The sequence below is a fragment of the Apteryx mantelli genome, chromosome 2 (genome assembly GCF_036417845.1).
Source record: "Apteryx mantelli isolate bAptMan1 chromosome 2, bAptMan1.hap1, whole genome shotgun sequence".
NCBI lineage: Eukaryota > Metazoa > Chordata > Aves > Apterygiformes > Apterygidae > Apteryx > Apteryx mantelli.
The window spans coordinates 115,460,580-115,479,975 of NC_089979.1; the positions used below are offsets into that span (position 1 = coordinate 115,460,580).

Consider the following 19,396-nt stretch of genomic DNA (forward strand, 5'->3'; position numbering starts at 1 on the left):
TAAATTGGTATTTATAATAGACAGTCAAAAACCTAAGAGCCTTTTCCTTTAACGGATATAAAGGAAATGTTTTCTTAATTTAACAAAAAAAACGTTAAATCTACAGCGCATTGACCAGTGAAAAGATGTACACAAACTGCATTCCCACAGACTGGAACAAAAGTCACTGTGCTGACTTGACACAAGCAAATAAGTTTTTATTTTCCTTCCTCATTGAGATCTACCCCAAAAATTTCTCTCAGGATAAAAACCAAAGTCACCTCCAGTTCAAAGCTGCTTTGGAGAATTCAACTTGCAGCTGAATGTAGCTCCTGAGGCAAAGCAGATCTGGGTCAACTGCGAGAAAAGCCCTTCAGGAATCGCTTCTGACTAATGGAAAAACCATTTGAAAAATACATCAGGCAGTTCTTAAAACAACGTATGCCTAGTAAAACACAAGTCTTAGGTTACTTCTCTAACCCAAAGCAGGAAGCACATGTCAGTGTGCATTCAGAAAGAACACTGAATTGCCGAGCTTGGTGGTCTGGTGGCTGCTCACTGCGTTACCACAGGAGGGATCAAAGTTCAAGACTTCACTGCAGCCCTTCGTTCTAGAGCCAGAGGGTCTGACAGCACTGCCAAGGCAGTGCAATACCCTGAGTACAGGCAAAGAGGAAAAGGAAAAATGCCCTGCATCATTCAGTGCTAACGTACGTACCCATACCTAATGATGCAAGAAGAGTACATACTTTCCAGCTGAGTTGAGCACTCTTCTGCTGGAAGTGAAAATCACTGCAACAGGAAGGAAATAAAAATAAGGGAAGGTGCTGGGAATTTAAGAGAAACTACATGGGAAACACTAATCCTTATTCTACTGATGTTACAGTTTTAACTATTTCTAATCCCTTCTGAATATTATGGTATTGAAGATAGTGAACTTGTTTTACTGCAAGGTTTCACAAACCCCAACACATAAAAGATGTTTGCTCTGCAACAGCCCGCTCTTTCAGAAGTCTCCCTGGTTAAGACATAGTAAAGTATGTAGTTAACAGAACTACCTTAAGAAATGGACCTTTTTGCATTTCTCAACCATCATATTGTATTTTCTCTACCTAATCTCTTGCAGATTTCTACCTGCTGTAAATCATGAAAAGGAATTTAGATGGAAAAGGAATGCTGAAGTATTAAAAAGGTGTCTCCAAAGGCCAAATCAGAGAACTCAGACCTTACTCACACAATCAGTCCTTTGGAGGCTGTAATACACTCCTTTATTTTTGATCTAACTCCAGCCACAGAACAAGATGACAGAATTAGATTGTGCTATTCAGGAATGTTCTCTCTAAACCTCATACTGATCCAAGGTGGTGAACGGACACTTAGGGGGAAAAAAAGTTTGATTCAGTGAAGCACAAAAGACTGGCATGCAGTACAGAGATCCAGAATTATCATAGATGCAACAACCAGCACACAGAAAAGTTTCTACTGAAAGAAACCTTGTATTTGGCACTGTATAGCCATAAGAGAGGTAAAGTGTCCTCCTCCAAACAGATTTTAGTTACTATGATTTGCTTATTACAACCCTTGTTTAGCGAAGAATTTTTCAAGCATTCAAGAATGGACAATCCTAACTATTTAGTGCAAGCTCACCATCTCAGAACAAACATTGCAAGAGCAATATCACACAAAGGGTTGTTCCTTTTTCAATACACCTTACAGATGCTCAGATTAATTCTAGACAATATAGCAGAGCAGGTCTTGAACAGACTGAATAATGAAGAATCATGGAAGGATGGTGGAAGTCTGTCTTTCCCTTTAATTCAGTTTCTCTCTCTTAACTTGTCAACACAATTATTTTCCAAGTCCAGGCAACTGTAGAAATCTAGTCTGAAGCACCCGCATCTAGCAAGGTGTTGCAATACTAACAGTATAGGCATTTTTTTTTTTTCATTCAATCAATTATCAACAGAATTTTTATGTAGGAGGCAGGAGAAATCCTAATCTGTGAACCCTTCCAATGTCAAACTGCCCTCATCTGAGATTATACAAATATATATCATACATTATGTATACATTATTTAACATCTCGCTGAACTAGCAAATCTGCCACAAATAAAAATGAAATAAAGCCAAATACTGTCAGCAGTTAGCCCCTCAAAATCAATAGCTTTTGACTGAATAGTTATTTAATGCATACAGACTATATTTTAGATGAAAATCACAAATAAGTAGTAAACTTTTCATTGAGCTCAATTAAAGTTGAAATATAGATTCTATTTTGCAATGATATTTTAAGCACTTTCAGAAATTATCAGTAGGATCTTAAGTCAATATCATATGTTAAATCTGTCTTCAGAATTCAAAGACACAGATTTGTACGCATACAACCAAACAGAACAACGGGACAACACTGATGAAACCCAGTAATATTCTCCATCTTTTCTCCTACTTCTCCATTTTTATTGTCCCTTCAAATAGGAAACTTCAAGACTCCTAAGCACATCCCAAAGCACTCTTTGATTCTTTACTAATTGATTTTGATAGAGATTTGCTCAAAACACTTTCTGAAGAATGCTATCCCTAGTAAGTGAAATCATATCCAAAGAACTCATTAAAAATACTTTTATAGTCTGACAGGCTGAAGCTTATAATGCAAAACTGGGATTTTATTCATTTATTTTACAGTAGCTTAGTTGGAATTCCTATACCTCTTTAAGATGTTTCAAATATCTGGTTAAAATTATAAACACAAACAGCTTGACTAAATATCCACAAAAAGCTGCCAATAAAATACAGCTACTTTTAACATTTAGACCATTTGTCTATACACACCCTAGGCCTGTAAGAACCAACAGATGGAAAGGACTAACTCTTACTTTGTGGTCAAATGAGTCAGTGAATTACATCTCCAGCAAAAAAATCACCGTCATTACCAGTTTATTTTCTGGCAATCTGAGAAAAGACATCATTGATTTAACAAGCAGGAACAATTTGTTATCTTGTATTTTAAGACTGTGGGAAGCACACTGCAGTCACATGCTCTTATTACTTTCCTACTAACATTGTAAAACATTATATTCACAGTAATTTTTGGCCAGTAAGCTACTTTTGACAAGTAAGCAAGATGACACACCTTTTCATTATATTCAATTGTCATATTAATAGGCAGTTGAATATATTTTATTTCTGTACAGCTAAATTTTCATGTCGGATTTGCAAAGCTGCTGCAATACTTCCTTGTCCTTCTTACTCACTACAGACACTAAGTAAATTTCTGTGGATTATTCATATTTGTTTCTATTCATTAAACCACACTAACAATCAGACTCAATGTTATAAAAAAGTAGGACTTGAAAGGTTGCAGCATTATTGCTTTCAGTTATGGATCTTCTCATCCAATCTGACTTTACACAAGTGGCAACAGAACAGGCAGCAAAGCACTGCACACTAAAGTTACAGAATAACTCTAAAAAACAAATTTTGAATCCAACAGCTTAAAAAATTCTCTTTTTACTCTGCTAACCTGCCTTTTGAGTTATTTAAACCCCCCAGAATTTTCAAACTTCTCCCAAAAATTTAAGACTTTGCTACCTGAAATGGCAGCATTGTATAGCACCAGCCTTTAAATCTTCAGTGGGCAGAGGTTCTGCTGCTTGGCAAGAACTATGATTCATGTATGTTCAAGTCTCATTGAGCGTAACTTGCCTTAACACTCAGGGAAAACATGGCAGTCCTACACAAAACAAGTATATACAACAAAGTCCACTGACAATTTTCAATTTTTCAGCTTCTTGAATTTCTGGTAGCTTGGGGATGTGTTTAAAAACCTTGTTATTCTGCGTAAGTACAGCTATCCAAATTTCTCATCAATCATAAATCTAACTTTCAACAAGGTCTAAAACAAGTTGTCACCATAAGGAGGCACACCCCATGATCAGCACCAACTGGACAGTACAAAATTACAATTCTCCTCATGAATGTGAAACAGAATTACCTTGTCATATTTTCATTGATTTTTAACTCCTCTTGCTGTATTCCTTCTCTGTTTTACATTTTTTTCTGTGCTTTGAGGTTACACTAAGACTTACTACTACCTAAAATCTCCAAGTAAAGAAAATCTCTCTTGAATGACCTAACAGAGTGATTTCTAATAGATTTGTTGGTACAAATTGTTCCTGATACCCCAAAAGACTTTTACAGTAAAATTAGTAGGAAGCATCATAGTCTATACAAGATACGTTTCACATCTGTTCAAAAAGCAACACAACTAACTACGGTTTGGTGACCTTTCAAATTAACTTATATAACTTAAGCAGACTTTTTCTTTTCTTAATACAAATACTCACAGAAGAACACTAGAAAAATAAACAAAAGCTATGTACAGACATTTCAGAAAGACTCTTTAAGAAGATGAAAAAGATTGAATAGTTAGAAAATAAAACTGTACTCTTCTGGAGAAGAAAAATTATAGGGCAACTAATGAATCTGATATCCACATGAAATGCTGGAACGTTTAATAAAAAAGTACATATGTAAATAATAAAGCTGTACATAGAAGGTTTGAAGTAAAAGAAAATTCATCACGTCCAACTATTTATTAGACAGGGTAATAATATATACTGTATTTCTAAACTTTAGAGACAGCATCTCTAAACTTAAGTAAAACATCTGATATGATCTCAGACAATTGTCTCACAGGAAACCAGAGAATGGCAGGCAATAGTACTAAGAAGAAGAATCTGGGGATTAGAGTAGGATGATGAATTAAATATGAGTCAACAATATGTCACCAAAAAGACAAATGTGAGATTGGGTCATTATTAATATACATGTGCTATTAAAAACATATGAGGTAATTATTGTTCTGCTTGGCACTGGTTGATTCTTGGCAGGAATACTGCAGAAGCCATAACCCCACATGCAAGATACAAAACTCTTTATACTACCAATGCACAATGACTGCACACATTTGGGTACCATATTTTAACAAAAGCAATTAGAAAAAGCACAGTTCAAAGTCCATAAAATATTTGGGGGGAAAAAAAAAAGAATGGTATGGTCTTTCACTTACATACATAACTGCTCCCAAAGTTATGTATTTCTACAGTTAGATTTACTCTATTTTAATTATTATGCCCTGCTTATATGAAGTACAGAATAAGTGACAGACCTAGCAATTGATAATAGAAGCAACATTCTGGCATACTGAATTCAATGGGAGTTTTTAATTCAGTAAGATTTTTCTCTTCACCTTTGAAAGAAAAGTTGAAGAAGGGAAAAGGAACCAGGTGGTAAGAGATTCAGAGAGCTTATCCCTTGACTATTTTTCCTTTCATACATTCAATTTAGAGAAGAGGTTCTAACATCATTATTTGAAAACATACTAATAGGCTTCCAAAGTTGTGTTAGGTGAGAAAGTATTTAAAAAGTAGTGATTGGTAGATTTATTTCTTGAACAAAACTCACAAAGAATAAGCCTTTCAAATAATCTTTCTTTATCCAGAAGCATTTTAACAGAAAGGTAATAGTTAAACACTCTGCTCCTTAAGAGAACTAGCCAATAAATCAAAGTCTGAATTTATATTGCTGCTGTATTTAAACATAGTCATAAGAATCATTTAACCTTGCAGCATAAAACTCAGCTGATAATTTTTTTCAGACTAACACCTAATAAAACCCATTCTTGCAGAATTGTGGAAAAGTTAAGCACAGTCTGTCCTTCTTATAAAGTTTCCTGTTACAAGGTTGCATGGTTTACACATACGTTGTATTTTATTATTAAAAAAATTCCTCCTTATAGCACCCTCTTTGTTGTAACACTCAAACATACTTTGCCTCTAGGCCATTGCTATAATAAAAGTAAAATGAATCCAAGGCCATTTGTTGAGAAAAAGATAGGTTCAAGGTATTTTCACACTTTATTTTTTGCTTGTAACTTTTTCATGTCCAAGTTGTATTTCATTTTTTTCCTTCCCTTTGCTATTGTTTTATTATTTCTTTTTATTTGTACAGTATTCATGGAATATCTTCAAATAAATCTGACCAATCTGGAAATCAATTTCCAGTATTAAGGTTTCCAATTAAAAAAAAAAATTCAAAACCCTGTACTGTACATGATTAAGGAAGAACCAATTCTAAATCATTTATGAACTCATTTGAAGAGGCTACATAAAACCACAATGAATTCACTGATTATTTAACTATAATAAGTGATACAAGTATATTTTGTGAAATCACACAAAATGGTAATAATACTTTTCAAATGAAAATAAAGAAGCATTATGCATGAATGAACACTGTTCAAAAATAACCCAGCAACTAATAAAGAAAGCCAGATTATTAAACTATGCTTTCTTTCTCTGCTGCCAGATCAAATTAGCATTCTATTTTATTGAAGGGTAACCCAATAGTTTGTGTGTCCCACTGGTGAGCTATCAGTACACTGTTTCTTCAATTCTTGAGTGGAAGGCAACATCCATCTTTTAACAGCATAATTTGAAAAAGAAATCTCAAAGTGTTGGGGATGTTCATACACCCAGCTCAACACATCACTTATCCCCCAGAGAACAATCATATAACTCAACTCTCACCTGGGAAATGTCATCTTTCTATTACAGCGTATGAACATTCACACATTTCATGAGCACTTCATATAGTAGCTCAGGAAGCCTACACTTCATGCATCTGTCTTCAAAGCATGGAATTTTAGTATTCACTCCTTATACGCTGTTGTTTGTTCATATATTAACTACTATCCTGACTACCATTTAGTCCAAGACACAACTGATCACATGAATTTCATGTGGTAATTTATAAGCCCATATAAACTTTAAGTAATCGGGTTTGGGGGATTTGGGGTTTTTTTTCTACTTTTTAAAGCACTTCTCCATTGTTTATGTAATTTCAGCAGAAATCTATTATATACACTTTTCCTACGAATAAGTCACACCTCTGACCCAAGGAACATATGGCAAAGAATGAAATGGCAGCCTGATCTGCACACTTTTTCAAAAGAGTAGTAAGGGCATCCTAATTCTTTAACTGCATAAGGGCATAATACTACCATTTTATAAATAGAAGGAAGCAGGCTCCACAATCAGTAAATCTCTCTTTTCAAGAAGAGCAAGGTACAAGTAGTGTCATGACTCTTTCTCAAGATGTGGAGGAACTTAGTTTAATGTTTATAAGCTAGTTGAATTGTAAGCCCTCCAACAGCAACTAGAAGTGTAGGTGTAAGAGTGATTTGCCAAGTCACAACGTAACTCATCTCAGATATCTCCAAGGGCACAGCAACACATTCCCACTGTTATGTCTAAATACCCTCACTGCGAACAAGACAAAAAGTCAAGGCACAGTACAGAGTTTATTTCCAGGTATTGTAGACACACTATTAAGACACCCACAATGCTCGTTATCTAAGTATCACATTAGAAAAAGTCTATAACAGCTAATTATAAAAAAGTAATATGAATTTATTTTTTGCCCTGAGTTAAAAATGAGTTTCACTTAATGCCAATTTCATGCAACTCTGTTAGGCCAATATGCAAAATCACCACACTGCTAATAATTCAGAATTATCTGACTGATCATCCCTCTGTAAAAAACTTCAGTGTTACTCCACGAGGATAGTTCACTGCTATCATTATACATAATTAAAGTCAACACTTGTAAATCGATTTACCAAAGTTTCTGCACAACTAGAATAGCTTCAATTCAGCATTAATTTAATCAAAAGAACTAAAACTAAGAAATACAAATTTTCCCATAGAGAACACAAGCTACGTGATTTTGGCAGAACTGTAAGAAAAAATCTATCTAAGAAGAATGGAACAAAAACATTATCAAAATATCAACTGTGTTATAAAACTAACTCAAAACCCATCACTATACACTTACTAATATCTAATCATCAGTAAAAAATAATTTCCTCTTACTGTCTTTCAATATTGTTTCAATTTAATTAAGATTAAACAACATGTAAAATATTGGTTAAGAACTGAATATCTCTAGATGAGTATCAGACTTTTGCCTTCATTAAGTACTGCTACATAAAGAAGAATAAGAAAGAAAAAGAATTCCTAACGAAAGCTGTACTGGATCCAATTCACTTGCTTCATTCCATTCCATTCTTTTCAAAGAGCTGCAAAATTGAGATGGTTATCAGAACCTTCTGGCACAAACACACAAAGAATTTTTCCATCCTTTCAGTATGAATATTTCTATGCTTTCAGGTGAAACATCTAAAGACTTTCAATCAGCCAAATGAAGTTCCAACATCTAGGGTTTGCCAGCTGAATAAAACATTTTAAACTTATTTACTTGTCCTTAAAAATATTGGCACTTCACAGAAGACACATTGAAGGTGTGCTGTCCAGTATATAGGATCTAAACTAGGAAGTCTCATACTGCTTCTAGTAAACACTCTGTTTTAAAACTAGTATGAGTACAGTTACACCACATAGCAACCACATAAGCATAAGCACATCCTTGCTCACATTAGGTCAAATATTTGATAGCTTTGCATTTAGGTGACCAAAGATTTTGTACATACTAAGGAGGCTCAATGACTTTTGCATTTCCCTTCCAAACAAAAATATAAACTACACAAACTATACTCCTACTATTACAAACTGTGATCAGGTCCTTTAACATAATCTTACCAGATAACTTGACTTTTTATATCTTATAAGGACCCAGAATGACGCACTACAGATGTGAACACAGAAACCACTTTCCAAGATGTTGTAAGTCATCAGCATATAATGAAAGTTGAACTGTTAAGACAGCAATTTGTGGTGGCATAATTGCAGGATGCCATAATAATTTTATGTAAGGTCACATTATATTATGTGACTAAATAGGTTCTATAAGATAGAATTTTTGTACAGTGGAGTCCTCACCATAGATAAGGTTGCAATACAAATCATAAAAATGTATGCTACTTTTCCACTTTAGTTTTCTTGAAATAATTAAATAAAAAGAAAAAACAAAGCTTACAGTAGAGTCACCTGAAGGTCTTCAAATTACAGTTTTACATTTCAAGTGAAAAATGAAGACTGTGTTCATTACTTAAGAGCTGTGACATCTTGTGGCTAGGTTCAGAGTTCATTTGATCAAAAAACAGCATTCAGCACTACTAACTTTCATGATTTTATCATGAATCGTCCTTTCTAAAAAGACCCAGATGCTAGAATCATGGTACTGTAGCAGAAAATCAGTTTATGGCTCTGAATTCATGAAGAAAAGTTCAGAAGTAGGGAAAGTTGATATATGCAGATAGTCTATGTAACAAAAGCAATGAAACTAAAAAAAGTTCATGATTTACAATAATACTTAAGGATCTAAACTTAATTTTTGAAAGTTTGAGCTAATGATACAGATTTCTTTTTTAACATAAAATGATTAGTTATTATCCTGTATCAGTTGATAGTTTCATGTTTTCATTTAAGCAGTGTTCAGCAAAGAACAAACATAAAATTGAAGCAGCAAACAAGCACCAAGTTCTACATTAAAAGCCTTCTCTTTGCTGGAGTTTTTAAAATTCTAACTCATAACTTTTAACTATGCCTACATTGTGCCTGTTTTTTTAGCCTTTGTAGTTTTTTTCCATTTACATTTTTAACCCTTTTCTAATCTTACTGGCTTTGTTTAGAAGTCTAGCTAAACACGGTAAACGTATACGGGTTTTCCTGTCTCTTTCCTGCATCCATGGCCCCTTAACAGTTTTGCAGAAAGTGGAAATCAAATTCATTTTGCCTTTTTGCCAAAACCGTGTAACCCACAGAAAACATTTTGTTTTAATCAATATAACACTTTTTATTATACAGATTTTCAGCAAGTGTTTTTGCATTTTCTACACCTTATCAAATCTTGCAGTAAATGCACCTGTAGAATCCGTTCAAGCAGAAGAATTTTAAAGATGCAGCCGACTGACTAATAAATGTAATGAGAGGACCATCTAGTGGTGACTCAACCACATGCCACACAGTGCTATTTCAGTACCAAATACACATCATTATTCTGTGCAAACGGACAATTCTGTTTTCTGTCTTCAGCAGTTTTTTATTCTACAGCTTTTTAATAGCCTTTCTAGTTTAGATTTAGGCCTTGTATGATCAGATGCAATAAATTCATTTTTTATTGTCTTCATCTGCTCCTGTTATGAGACAATAATCTATGTCAATTTTTATATACATAGAAGTTGTTCACAGCATTAAATTTTGTTACTTTGAAGACACTAGCAAGAATGAAGCTGCTTTTGAACGACTGAGTAGGATTTTATTTACCTCAAAATTCTGAAGAGAGCTTCAGCAGAAAGATCTATAATGCCACTTCTTTTAATACATATAGGAGACTAGTAGAAAAACAAGAGCTGTACTCAGTATGTTTTACCTCTCCATTACATCTCACCTAAGCAGATCAACAGACCAAATTATAACATAACAAGGGGGAGAGCAGATTGCCACAAATTAGCAGGGACAGGAAAACAAAAATTTCCAGCGTAAGTTGACTGAGAACCTGATGATTCTTTTCTAAGCACTGAACGCATTGTTATTTTCTTAAGGTCTAAAGCATATCATACAGACTGGCTTTCCTCAGCTAGCGTCTTTGACAAGCAGCATCTTTTCCTACCTGATTAAATAGAGAAAAGACTCTAGACTTCATATGATGTAAGCCTTCAATACTATTGTCAATTCAAGGAACAGTAATTTGTGCTTCTGAGATACCTGAAAACCATACAGAAACTATCATGTATAGAAAACAAGGAAACTTGCTACAGAATATAACAGTAGCACCACATTCCTGCAGAAGCTGTGGCACTGTAGCATAAAAACCGGGAACCTTGACTTTCTGATTTAAATTAAGAACCTTATGACTAGCACTTTCAGCACTACACCACCACTATACTTATCAGACAAGGAGCTTGAGGATGCAGGACCACCACTACCTATCAGGAGAAACAAACAAGTTCTCCAGAAGCATTTGATGAGGAAGCTTGTTCTCCCAACTTGCTCAGTCAAAGATCTAAAAGACTAATCTTTCAAAGAGGAAGTTCATGTTCCACACGGTCTTTTTCTTTTTTCTTTTTCTTTTTCTTTTGGGGGGGGCAGAGGGAAGGGGGAAGACCTGGGGCAGGGGGGAGACAGAGAGAGACAGAGAGATCTGGCACTACTGAAACGGACTTACTTTAGTTCACATCTGCCAATCAAGATATCTGTTATACATTTTTAATATTATGGAATAGATGACTAAGTTACTAGAGAAACATTACAAATGTCTTAAGATATAAGGCATAATTTAATTGAAATTTGTAAGCAGATGGTGAATTACAGGACTTTAATTATTTTATTAAAGAAATAATATAGGACACATTCTGGCCTAGACATGAATATTTATATTATTACAGTACCACAACCCATGAAGAATAGCACTTCATGAATAGCTTGACCTCAATGAGATTATCTATACAAATACTGACAGATTTATGACCCAAGTCCTCAGAAGTTATGTATACACTTACTGTTTGTGCAGTGCGGGACTACCCAGAGCAATCAAATTGAGCCCATGGCTAAAACCATATAGAAGATACAAGACACAAGACCATAATAGTTTTGTTGTTTCATAAGAAACAAACAAGCATATTACAATGTGGATGCATCCTGTTTTTACATCCAGCCCAAGAAACAGTGACATCAGCATAATTCAGGATGCACTAGGAAAGACCTCTTACTGGATCCTGCAGATACCTGTACCTACTGGTGAAATAGAGCAAGTAGTGAGTTGCAGGGTCTTAACTATGGTGAAGTTCCAGATGGGACTCCAGGATCTACCTGCCTTTGCACCTCCTCCCTGAAATAAAACCCTGGAAGTGATGCAAAAAAATACCAGTATAACGTGTGATGCATATCTCCTAATGATGTTCAATTCTAAATGCTTGCACATTTCAAACAACTGCAGACATTCTTTCCCAGCTAGTACATTAAGAAAAAGCTGTGAAAAATACTCCTACCTAATCAAGCAGCACATGAAGAAGGGGGACTGTAGGCATGGGGTGAGGTTTACATAAGCACATGTTTAACTAGATGAAGGAGAGCCACTGAGGTTTCATAACCAAAATGAACCATAAAAGTAGTAGTAGAGTATTTGATTTAAAATCAAATAGCTATGCCGCTTAACTTCTGAAAAGCTCTCACAGGACTATAGGTCAACAAACATTTAAAGGTAGAATTGCCAGCAGTTTCTCCTTAAATGTGAGCCTCCTAAAGACAGTAAGACGCTTTGTAAACTGGAGAGGTAGACTCCATTCCAATATAATCTAAATCAAACTTTTAAACTTTAAGAAGCATTTAAAAAAAAGTATTAAGAGAACTAAAAGCATGGTTTGAACAAATTTCTCTGCCTCTTAAGCCTTTGTAAAGATCTAAGGGGGTCTGCAGGATTTCCAGCAATTCAGAAACTAAGTTCTGAAACTGAAAACTGGACTGAAACTAAGTTCCTTTCCATAGCTTCATCCTCATTATGGAACTGTTCTACAATTTCCACAACAGTCATCCAGCCTCAGACTTCTGTTCCAGCTCTATGCATCTCTCACACACAGTCCTACCTGCCACATCTTGTATTGGGGAAGCTTCTTGAGGACTACTGAGCATGCTCCAGCTCTTCCCCAAAAGCATGCTCTAAAAACAGGGGGTAGCTGCCAAGAAGAGACAAGTCTCAGCCGCCTTCTCTGCTGTTCAGGCATACTTATTCAAAGGAAGTAGGAAACTTTTTCAGCTGGTTATTCCTTTGAAAAACATAGCCATCCACCACATAGGCCAGAAGAGATTTGCTAGCCCTGGGATGGCAAATGTAAATTATGCACTGGCTTCACAAGATTTTCAGAATCCACTATGCATCCTTACAGCATCATGAGACTAACAGACCATGTTGCATTCCAGTTAAGACCACAACAGTAGTGGCCCACTAGACAACACAGACTGCATCTGCACATGGGGAGAAATCAAATTTTAAAATGATCACAACAGAAATCAATGCCAGAAGGAGAATATTTTATTTGAGGTGAGAACAAACAGTAGTGAATTGGTTTTTTTTGGTTTCCATGAACTTGACAGCCAACCATATGGAAGCAGTAAACAAGGTGCGTGTGTGTGTGGGGGGGGGGTGGTCGGGCATTAACAAGAACCCAAAGAACTGTTAGTCCCAAGAAAGAACAAAGAGAACCTCAAAGTATGGCACAAGACACTAGTGCAAACCAGTGCACAGTATTCAACTCCATTTTTCTTTCTTTTAGCAGTTTCAAATGGTATGGCTGGGTAGGATGAGTTTCAGTACCATTGGAGGTATAGGATTAAGGGCTTTAAGAGAGAAAAGGGGGGGAAGGGGGAAATAAAAAAAAATTTTTTTAAAGCTCCATCCTCAGCAAGAGAAAGCTGACCAAGACAGAGCAACTTTATAGATCAAGCGGTTTGACAACTCCTGCAACATTATTCTTTGCTTCCACAGATGAAAGATTATGTTCCTGGGGGATTTACATTCACTCCCCTCCTCCTGACACTCCCACAGCATGTTTTCCTTGTACTCCTTCTGTTCGACTGCCACTCTTCTGTGTCTGCTTCAGTAGCTCTGCAAACACAACCTCTGTAGTGCCTCCTTCACCTCCTCATTTTTTTTTGAGGGATGCTTGAGTACAGCAATAAGGAGGATACATTAGTCACAGCAATAACAGAAGGAAATAAACGTTAAAAAGCCTGTGTTTTTTAGTTAGTCTACTTTTTCCAGACTGGTGCAGGTCAGACTGCTGGTAGAGCAAGCTTGCTGCTGCACACTTCTAGCACTGCCACCATCATGAATTAACCCCTATTGAAGGTGAGAGAGACTGTTAACAGATGCCTGGCAATTATTCCAGAAAGATAAATATTTATTTACAGCCTGGTTTTGGCTCTTTCAGCACAAAACATCTGCCAATGATACAGACACAGATAGTGCAGGTGACCAGACCAGGACAGGCATCTATTTACTAAAGTTAACAGCATTTGGTAGAACATCATTTTGCTCCACTCTGCGGCTATTCTCCCATGTCCACTTCGCCTGTTCCTCCCATTCTTCAATGCCTGCCTTATTAACCTATGAGGAGACACTTGAACAGAGAACTTTCACTGTAGTTTTCTCAAATTTAAGTTTTAAACAGAAAACTGCTTTATTTTTAATAGAAACAGGGATTATTTATTACATAACACAAATTTCTGTCTTGTTTCCCGATATTCTTCCACCTCAAAGCAACACTCAAGGCCATCCTTTTTCCACAGCATTAGAAACTAACACGAACTGGAGCATGGGAAAGAAGAAAGGAAAAGGGATGAACTTTGACATGCTGGGACAGAAATGCTACTAGAAAAAGAGAAAAATTTGCAGGACTTAACAGTTGCTTTCCCTATCCTTGCTGCTTTGTCTGCAAGGACTGGCCTTCATTTTAACTATCCAATGTGTTGAAAAGTGTTTGGCTGACTGAGTAGGTTTTGAAGTAAACTTCACCCTCCATCTTCCTAACTTGTAAAGATATTTTCTTCACTATGCAACTTAGCAGCTTCCTCCACAGCTTCTCATAGGCATAGAGAGGTCTGGCATCAACACCAAGCTGGTGATCAGACCACTATCTCCACAGTAAAATACACTTGACACAGGAAGATCCAGACAGTTTATTCTGCAGAACTGCATGGTGGTACATATGTAAAGAGCCCTTGTTCTTCCATTCCTGACACACTAATTAGTCTTAGCTCAGGATCCCTCAATATATTTATTTCTGCAATTCCACTGTAGCATATTAGAAATGAGAAGATTAAATAGTGCACTTCCTAGGAAACTTTTTGCTGTTAGCAGGAACGCGCCCATGCCTTATACACTCATCCCTCAAGATACTCATGATAGCACTGTTCACCTTCTCACTCATGAAACTTAAGAGATGACCATTTTTCCAAGGCAGAGGTGCAAAATGAGTAGGTGGCAGTCTCCTCAATCCATCTGAATTTTGGTCTGCTGAATTCAAGCCCAGGTACAAGCCTGAGTTTACGGTTAGGCACTGTAGGATTATTACTGGAAGACTATTACAGTCACAGAACTAACAGACTGTCAGCATACACACTTTCTTTGCCATATTGACTCAGAAAATTTTTCTGCCTCAGTGAAGTGGTATTACTCCGTCAACAGCTTAGGGACATCATTCGTGCAGATGACTACCATCCCCCAACAGTGCTGGCAAAACTTGACTTTTGAAGAGAAAGTGCCGTCATGTAGAGCAAACCTAAATGCTTCCAGATTGGAACACAAAGAAAGCACCCACAGTTCTGTCACAGAAGTTCAGAGACTGAAATTTATTAAGCTTATTTAAAACTACAAACACACCATAAATATTACTTTCCATTGTTATGTTTTCAAACTAAAAAAAAAATTTTTTTTTAAAAAGCCTGCATTGTGTATTTTTAAGAACACTCTATTTTAGATTCAGGGAATGAAGATGTTGACTTTTCTTTGTCCAGGATAAGCACATGGCAGAAAAGCAAAACAGAATAAAGCACAAGAGAACACAATCATTTTGATATTAAAATATTTTACAAGGGAAGATCAAGGGTTTTCATAGTTTTTTTTTTCCTGTCAGTCAATGATATATCCTTGTAAACCCATATCTGTTCTCGAAAGATACAGCTGTGAGGAAAAGAACTGTCCTGCATTTAATATGCTTTGTCTCATTTTAATGTCAATGTTGTTGGGTTTTTTTTATATGCATGAGATGGAGACCATCCTTCTAAACAGTGGTCTCTTCCTGAAAACAGCATCACATAGCTCTTCAAAATTGAAGTTAACACTCAACTTTTCAGTTGAGCAACTAATGACAAAGATTACACAGGAAGGAGCTTACCTTTTACACCACCAAATGGTCCATAAGTCATATTACAAGCAGTTCGCTGAAGATTGTGCTCATACATCAGTTTAATCTGATACTGGTTCCCATGTTCCACATTTCCCAGAGTTCCTACAAAAAAAGAGGGGGGTATATATGTGTGTGTGTACACACACATGTGTATATGTACACACACGCACCCCTCCAACTTATGCAATATGAAAAAAAGTAAAAGTATCAATTTACAGAGTGACCTGGAAAGCCACAGCTTACTCCTAATGACTGAGATATGATAGTTGACACTGCTGCTTTCCCAAAAAGGCACCAAGCTACAAAAGCACCTGAAGGCCAGAATCAGAAATAAGGTCCCACTATGCTAAATGTTGTATAAAGACTTAGCAAGACACAGAGATTTTATTACTTAAATATAATTTTCCTTGGGTCAAGCACACCTCAAAAAAAAAAAAAAACACCACACACACACACACACACACTCCGATCAGAAAAGCCTACTCATGAAAAGGGGAAATTTTATGATTTTCTAGTTATTCAGCAGATGTACTACGTCCAGCAGTCTCAGCTGTAATAGTCTGTGTCTCAAATTAAGCCATAGCCAGTCCCAAGTTACATTTTGAAAAGCTACTTTTAGGATGCATTTATCACTTGCCTTTACTCACTCTGAAATTCAGTGCGGTGATTAAGAATGCAAGGATAAGAAATACATACATACAGTAATAGATATAGTTTCTTCTGAAGTGTCATATTGTCTCAGAAGCACCTGCAAGAACTTTAAGTTCCTGATCCCTTCAGGGAACTAAGAAATCCAAAGTCTTTTGAAAGAAACTGAAGTTAAGGATCATCTTTTGATAATCAAAAGACTTTCTTCAGCTCTCCCATGAAGAGTACTCAAAATTCTTCATCATGTAGAATTACACTCTAGAAGTCATATTAGCTAGCACAATAAGTTTAAAAACAGTCACCATAACAGGAAGAAGAACCAATCAATTGCTTGAGTGAATTAGTTCTTTGCTAGATCCCCTCACAACTCAAGTATACAAAGATCATTTCAATACCAAACTTCAAGTTCTAAGAAAGATTTGTAGCCTAGGCTAACCTTTTTTAGGCAATTGCTCCAACTAAAAATCAATATAGATTTTCAGATATTACCATTAAAGTAGGCCTGATTAGGGAGAGGATTTGAATAAACCTGGAGAAAAAACTCTGGTGGGTAAGTAGCTACTTAAGTAGCAATACCAGAAGAAAAACAAGGTACAAGGTAGTCATTCTGTGCCTATTGTCTGTAATGCAATATCCAAGCCATACTCTCATCAGTCTTGAAAGATGCTCTCAAATGTCCAGGAAGAGAAACAACATGGTGAATTTGTTTTACTATGAATAACATACATATGGCAACGTGTATAAAGCAGGTAAAATCCTACTTTACAAAAACTGTGATTTGTCCTTGAAGCAGGAAGAGATAGTGATCTTGAATTCTGGAACAAGCTTGTTCAAAAGTATCTGTTCAAATGATAGAGGTTCACCATTACCATAGGGGTGCTTATGACTTAGTTAACAATAATTGTTACTATGTATGCTGTTAATGAAAATATTTAAAATTAAGCTGCTCTAATAAAAAATACATTGGTAGGCAACAGAACATAAGCAACATTAGAGAAGGTTAAGTGTCACCCCTCAAGCATCTCCAGGTAAGATAACTAGAAGGCCATTAAAACCAGAAAGAATGTGCATTTGTAACCTACAAGGCTCTCAAATAAGAAGCAAGCTGTTCCTGTAAGAAAACTATGCACTTAGAGTGAAAGCAGCCACAGTTGTCACTGCACAAAGAAGGTGAAAACCGTATAGGTAAGTCTACTGAATTCTGAAGATGAGGGTACAGCTAATAGACCTTGTAAAGCTGTGCTTTGTTTATATGTTAGAGATAACTCAAGGCACAAAACAGGTATTTTGTGACCTTTCTCTTCACATACAGTTCAAGCGCATCATTTAGAATTTCCAGACCAAGACAGTAAGAAGAAAGAGGATTTAAGAAGAAAAGCCATAGTAGTAATTTCACCTTCTTACCACTGTTAACCTCCTATCTTCTCTTGGGATATGTTGCCCATCTTCTGGCTTTCTAAGAAATTATCTGGATTTTTGGTCTCAGAAGTAATTATAAAAACTGCTTCATTTTTAAAGAGCTGGGTGTGCAGGCTGTTCTTAAACAACCATTTGTTCATTTGCATGCTGAACACCTGTTTCTAAAACTGTAATAAGTGCCTGTTATTTAAAGTACTTTTGTACTCAAACATTTGGATACATACACTTGGATATAAAGACTTAAAACTTTCATGTGCTGACACTACACATGGCAAGACTAGTTAGTAATTAATCTTTGAGCAATTCAGCTGCAGAGCCATCACTTCCATAAGCGAGATCAACACCATCTTTCTCCAACAGACATCTAGAGCATTGCAAAGAGCAGAGCAAGACTCAGTACTGCAGCCTGCATACTATAAATCACAGTGCTTCAAGCACAGAGCACATTAACAGATCTCCTTTAATCATCAGAAACTATTCTGACCTAATTACTAATGTTTCCGCTTCAAACACAAGCTTGAGTGAAAACACCACTAAAGCTATTCAGGGGTGACCAGCAAACCCTCTGCTACTGAATTTAATATTCAACCTAAACCAACTTTAGAATAACTTAAAATGGCTAGAAGGTTTGTATCTCTAAACTCACCTGAAACAGCATATACACAGAGTTTTCTGCAATGCAGCACAGCCAGATGAAGTACTTCGGTACCACTGTAAAGAAGGGGGGAAAAAAATTTTTTGTTTCAGATTAGTTTGTAGTAAAGTGCAGCATACAGGATAAAATTCAAGTGACATATTGAAGTTACTGTAAAGATTCCCAATAATTTCTTGTCAAGTGCGGGCCAGACCCCAAGATTTGGGGATGTTAAATCCCAGCGTACTTAATTATCTTAAATTCATGTTGCAGTATTTGAAGTTCATCTCAAAATTAAAATGAATCCTTAAAGAACATTTTTTTCCAGATTTAAGTATGAAGAGCAAGCCAACTACTTTCCCAGTTTAGCCTGAAATTCACTCCAAACAAGGTGCTGTTAATTCCTCCAAACATAAATGGATATGAGGACCCTTACATAGTTACTAAATAATACTTGTTTGGAGTAAGTGACTAACTTTTCAGTGCTAGCTGCATGGAAGTGTGAATGAATTAAGCTAAAAAAAAAAAAAAAATCCACACCACACCCACCAGAAACTGCTATGGAAAAAGTCACAGTACTTTGAATCCCACATTGACCTTCCTCCTCCACCAAACTTAAGTAGTATTTCCTGCAGAGAAAAAGTTTTCATGCTATAACTACAATAGGAAGTTTTAGATCATTCCATCAGGCAAGACATTAGTATTTCTATGCAGGGTCACTCCACAAGTACTAGAATAAAAGAACGATTTCCTATAGAAAAGACTTCTTTTTGGTTGGTGGACTTTGGTCTCAA

General features: G+C 36.1%; 1 protein-coding gene across 6 annotated transcripts in view; it reads right to left on the reverse strand.

The window, feature by feature from the left end:
• BBS9 (Bardet-Biedl syndrome 9) overlaps positions 1-19,396 on the reverse strand; it is a 312,936-nt gene that overhangs the window by 289,483 nt on the left and 4,057 nt on the right. For all 6 annotated transcript variants that reach the window (XR_010883441.1, XR_010883440.1, XM_067291268.1 and 3 more), the window contains exons 4-5: positions 18,615-18,679; positions 15,890-16,003 (exon numbers count right to left, since the gene is read on the reverse strand). Coding sequence is in view for 4 of the 6 variants with exons in the window: in XM_067291268.1 (XP_067147369.1) it covers positions 15,890-16,003; positions 18,615-18,679 (179 nt within the window). In the remaining 2 variants the exon portion in view is untranslated. The remainder of the gene's footprint in view (positions 1-15,889; positions 16,004-18,614; positions 18,680-19,396) is intronic.